Here is a 4994-nt window from a genome sequence, read left to right as displayed (position 1 = left end):
TAACAAAATGATAATGTGAAAATTTTTTTGCTTAGGCGATACAGCACAGGTGAGTTATCTATCCTTGAGAAGTTTACTTCCGGATACGAATGGTTACATGACTTACGAAGGGAGTACAACGCATCCGGGATGTTGGGAAACTGCAGTTTGGCTGATACTTAACAAACCTATTTACATTACTGCACAAGAGGTACGTAAATAGTTAACTCTTATCTGAAAGCATATCTTATTCCGACATGGACTTCTCAATGGTCCATTAGCTTTTTAGTCATTCCATTAGTCGTTCCTCATCAATGTAACATCAATATGTAATTGTCTGCAACGGATATCTATACATAAAACATTCATTCATATATATATATATATATATATATATATATATATATATATATATATATACATATATATGTACATATCCATTTGAAAATAGGACAGTGTCGGATTAAAATTGCAGAGAATGGTCAATGTGAATAGAAAAAAATTTTCATTATTGAGTTCGTTGGCTAATCGGATGAGTGCTCGAAAAAAGATTAAAAAACAAAACAAATATGTTTGTGTGTATGTGTACGTATATATATATATATATATATATATATATATATATAAATATGTATATCGATATGCTATAAATCTCACGTTTAACAATAAACACCAGGGAGTTGGGAAGTTTTAGTCGAATTACTAGCGACAAGGTACACTTTGCTTTGTTTGCAGTTGTATGCCCTGAGGAAACTCATGCAGGGTCCCGCCAGCGCCCCGAAGGCACCCCTCGGTAATAATTCCAGACCCTTGCAAGACCTTCATCATAGGACTATACGAACGAACATCAATTTCCGCAAGGTATCTATCTATCTAATACAATTTTCTAATATCTATCTTATATATTTATATTTTTTTTACTTACATATTTCGCTTGATATCAAGAGAAATACGATGAGTGATTAAATAATAAAAAAAGATCCGAACGTTGGATAATTCAAGATATTTTGAATAGGGGTTGGGGAAGGGGGAGAAATGACGAGAGGGGAAAATTTCTCTCATTTTCGGCAACGGAGAAATAGAATCAGAGAATAGATTCGTTCGAAGCTTTTTTGTTAAATTTCTTCAAAGAACCACTGGAAGGCAATGGAAGTGATTGGTGTCCTATCAGCGAGGTCGCTTGGAAAACGAGAAAGAGAGAGAGAGAGAGAGAAAGGGAGGGAGGGAGGGAAGGGGGGAGAGAGAGAGAGAGAGAGAGAGAGAGAGAGAGAGAGAGAGAGAGAGAGAGAGAATGAAAGCCACTCCCTTTCGTAGCCAGCTCCCCACACAACATTCAGCAAAATCATACGAGCGAATCTGATCTGACTCATCACTTACCTACCCTAAATTCTTTCTACTCGACCGTTACCAAAAGCTCCCAGAGTCTCTCGGCCAAAAATGAAATCTTTTTCGGTGCGATGGCAATGGTACGGAAGGAACACGAAAGGAAAAAAAGAAAGAAGAAGAAAAAAAAAAAAGAGAGAAAAAAAAATGAGAGAAAAAAGATGTCCTCGCTGAAAAGGTTTTAAAGAATTATCTCACGTATCGGACCAATTTCCATTTTTTTTTTTTTTTATTTTTTAATTTTTTTGCATTTAGTCGAGTATCCATTCCGCACTATATATCGATTTCAAGAGAAAATTCTGATAAGCACCACTTGAATTAGATATTATGTTGCTATCGTGGATTTTCTTGGAAAGTGATTTTGTAAAGTGAAAAGAGACTAATATATATATATATATATATTATATTATATTTACTACTCGAGAGAGAAAGAGAGAGAGGACAATATGTGGAAATTATCGATGATTATTTATACGTTCACTTTGTGTTCCTCTATATGAAAATGATCGTGTAATAATTATTATATTATCATAATTATACTTCTCTACGGTTAATATAAATTCAGTTAAAATTTCTCTAAATTTCATCATATTAACGAACAAATAAATATTCAAAGTATAATATAATAAAAAAAAGAAAAAAAAAGAAAAAGATATATATATATATACATATAAAGTTCAGGAATGTGATCGCACGAGAAATAATCGCGATTAGGTGGAAAAGATAAAGAAAAAGAAAAAACAAACAACAAAAAAGAGCAAAAAAGGAAAAAGGAAAAAAAAAAAAAAGAAAAGAAGAATATTTACTTTTCATTCTTTCGCCACATTTTTTCCCCATTGTTTGTTTTCTCTTTTCCAGCGACCAGACGCAAAATGTCCGACGATGGCCCAGGACATGCATTATAGAGGTAACACAAGCCGATCATCCAAACTTTCTCGAAGCCGGGAACGTTCATTACATCATCGAGGAATATTCTCGATGAGGAATTTAAAAAGATGATTTTTTCTTTCCAGCCAACGCTTGGCGAGACGACAGATCCTTGTCTCACAACGTCGTTTGAGTTGTTCGCACAATCACGCGCTTTCAACGGGACACCTTTTCTTTTCCAAGGAGGTGGCGTAGGTGGAGACGAAGGCGGAGACGAAAACAGTGGAGGAGGAGGAGGAGGAGGAGAAGAAGAAGGAGGAGCAGGAGGAGGAGAAATAGGAGGAGAAGGAAGTGGAGGAGGAGAAGGAGGAAAAGGAGAATAAGGAAAAGGAGGAGGAGGAGGAGGAGGAGGAGATGGAGAAACGAAAAGGAACGAACACGGACGAGACTCGAAGTTTAATCGCGAGAAAATAAAGACCGGGACTGACTGACTGCACTCGGAATCGGTCGACGACTCTCGCTCGTCTTCTTCGTCGTCGTCGTCGGACTAGAAAAGAAACTATGTACTTGTGTTTTAAGAGTGTAGATGTGTGCGAGTAAGAATCCAAACGCGGCGCCGCGCGACATGGACGATGAAAAAGAAAGAGAGAAAGAGAGAGAGAGAGAGAGAGAGAGAGAGAAGGATAAGAAAAGAGAAAGAAGGAGAAAAGATATTTCTTTGTTCTTTCTTTCTTTTTTCTTTTTTTCTTTTTTCTTTCGTTCGTTCGTTCGTTCTTTTCTCTCTCTCTCTCTCTCTCTCTCTCTTTCTTTCTTTCTTTTTTTCTTTCTTCCTTCCTCTTTCTTCCTTCCTTTCGACGGGATGTGTTCCTTATGAATAAAAAATTTAAAAATAACAACAAAATCTTTTTCGAACGAATACCAATCTGTTTCGAATCACACGATCGGACAACCAATTTGCACTAATCTTAACATACTTAGGATTAAACGACAAATCCGTGGAAAATGTAATGATTTTAATGATCAATACGATTTGTTCCAATTATTTCCTTTATATATATATATATATATATATTTTGTTTCTTTATTATTTTCTATAATCATCCTATTCGCAAAGTGATTTGTAAAGTTCGAAATTTGAAGAGTTCGTCGAATTTGAGTATGATGGAGATTAAAAGATTAGAGGATAAAAGAAAAAAAAATAATAAAAAACATAAAAATGAATAAGTAAAAAATTAAAAAAAAAAAGAAAAAAAAAGAAAAAATAATAATAATAATAATAATAAAAATAAAGAAATAAATGACAAGTGACATACACACAGACACACGAATACACGTCGCGTGCAACGCGAATGGGAATTTATTTCTTAAGCAATCGAGCGCTTAGATGTTGTACTTATGTATAAAATAGTTTATAAAGGATAAGAAAAGGAAAAAAAATAAATAAAAAGGAAGTGAAAAAATAAAAAAACACATAATAATAACAATAACAATAATAATAATAATAATAAGAATAATAATAATAATAATAATAATAATAATAATAATAATAACAAAGCAAAAGCGAAAACGAAAAGGAAAAATACGAAAAAAAAAACGAGCTAAAACATTAAGCGACGCGCGAGGTGCGAGAGGGAAGAGTAGGTGACGAAACGACGAGCCCGTCGTTTCGAAGGGGATGATCTGACAAGGTGGGGTGGAATGGGAAGGGAGGAAGGAAGGAAGAAAAGAGAGAGAGAGAGAGAGAAATAGAACGATGATCATTGTCAAAAATTGGGTCGACTTACACTTGACAGATTTTTGTCAATTATTTTCTAGACAAGTAATCGCACGTGAAATGGCAGACGAAAAGCAAGAAAGAGGGTTGTCAACGTGGAATTTTGCAAAGAACATGAAAGGAAGCAAAAAAATAGGGTAGGGGGTAGAAAATAAGGGGTTGGAGTAGGAGTAAAGGTAGAAGAAGGGGTAGAAGTGGGGACAAGTTAGAGTCCGTTCGTGCAAAAATTCGTATTCGAGGAGGAGCAAAAAGAAAAAAGAAAGAAAAAAGAAAGAGAAGAAAAGTTGGGCGGGGGGGTGGGGCGGGAGGGAGGGGGGGAGGGGGGAGGAAGGGGCAGGGAGAAAACAAGAAAAAAACAAAAAAAAAACAGAAAAGACGAAGAAGGGTGAAGGAAGAAGAGGAAGAGTAGGAGATAGAGAAAGAGAAAGAGGAGGAGAAAGAGGTGGAAGAGGAAAGAATCCAAAAGATGAAGGAAAAGAGACGTTTCCGAGTAATCTCGTAATAGCTCGCAAATAGGGTCGGTAGTATAATAGACGAAAAAGGGAAAAGGATTTTGAACGCGAACAGGGGATAGGTTGAAAGGAAGCAGCGATCGGAAATAGACGAAAAGGTGCAGACTAAGAAAGGTAGAGAGAGAGAGAGAGAGAGAGAGAGAGGGAGAGAGAATGAGTGAGAGAGAAAGAGAGATAAAAAAATCGACCTCTCTTCGTAGCATCGCGTACGTAGAGGATCGAGAACGATTAAAATCAACGCTTTTGTATATAACGTATGTATAAATACGTGCGCAGTACGTAAATCTAGGCGTATGTATGTACGATATGGGCAGTGAATAATAAAAACAATGAAAGGAAAAAAAAACACATACATGCATGCACGTATGCATGTGCGCTCCGACACACACACACACACACACACACACAGCAGCAGCAGCAGAGAAACAAATACACAGATATAAGAGAAAGAAAGAAAAAAAAAAAAAATTAATAAAAGA

The 4994-nt window shown here is 35.9% G+C and overlaps 1 protein-coding gene across 5 annotated transcripts in view; it reads left to right on the top strand.

Annotated features, from left to right (window-relative positions):
* The window catches only part of LOC124948717 (carbonic anhydrase-related protein 10-like), a 190722-nt gene extending 187867 nt beyond the window's left edge, over positions 1–2855 (top strand). For 3 of the 5 annotated variants that reach the window (XM_047492743.1, XM_047492742.1, XM_047492741.1), the window contains 3 exons: positions 36–190; positions 715–840; positions 2376–2855. In XM_047492743.1, the coding sequence (XP_047348699.1) occupies positions 36–190; positions 715–840; positions 2376–2612 (518 nt within the window). In that variant the 3' untranslated portion in view covers positions 2613–2855. Of the gene's footprint in view, positions 1–35; positions 191–714; positions 841–2220; positions 2270–2357 lie in introns of all 5 variants that reach the window. The other 2 variants (XM_047492744.1, XM_047492745.1) reach the window with 2 other exon arrangements.
* The last annotated feature ends 2139 nt before the right edge of the window (positions 2856–4994 follow it).

The sequence above is a fragment of the Vespa velutina genome, chromosome 4, assembly GCF_912470025.1.
Source record: "Vespa velutina chromosome 4, iVesVel2.1, whole genome shotgun sequence".
NCBI lineage: Eukaryota > Metazoa > Arthropoda > Insecta > Hymenoptera > Vespidae > Vespa > Vespa velutina.
The sequence above is the reverse complement of the archived record's forward strand: the minus strand, read 5'-3'. Positions and strand labels throughout refer to the sequence as shown.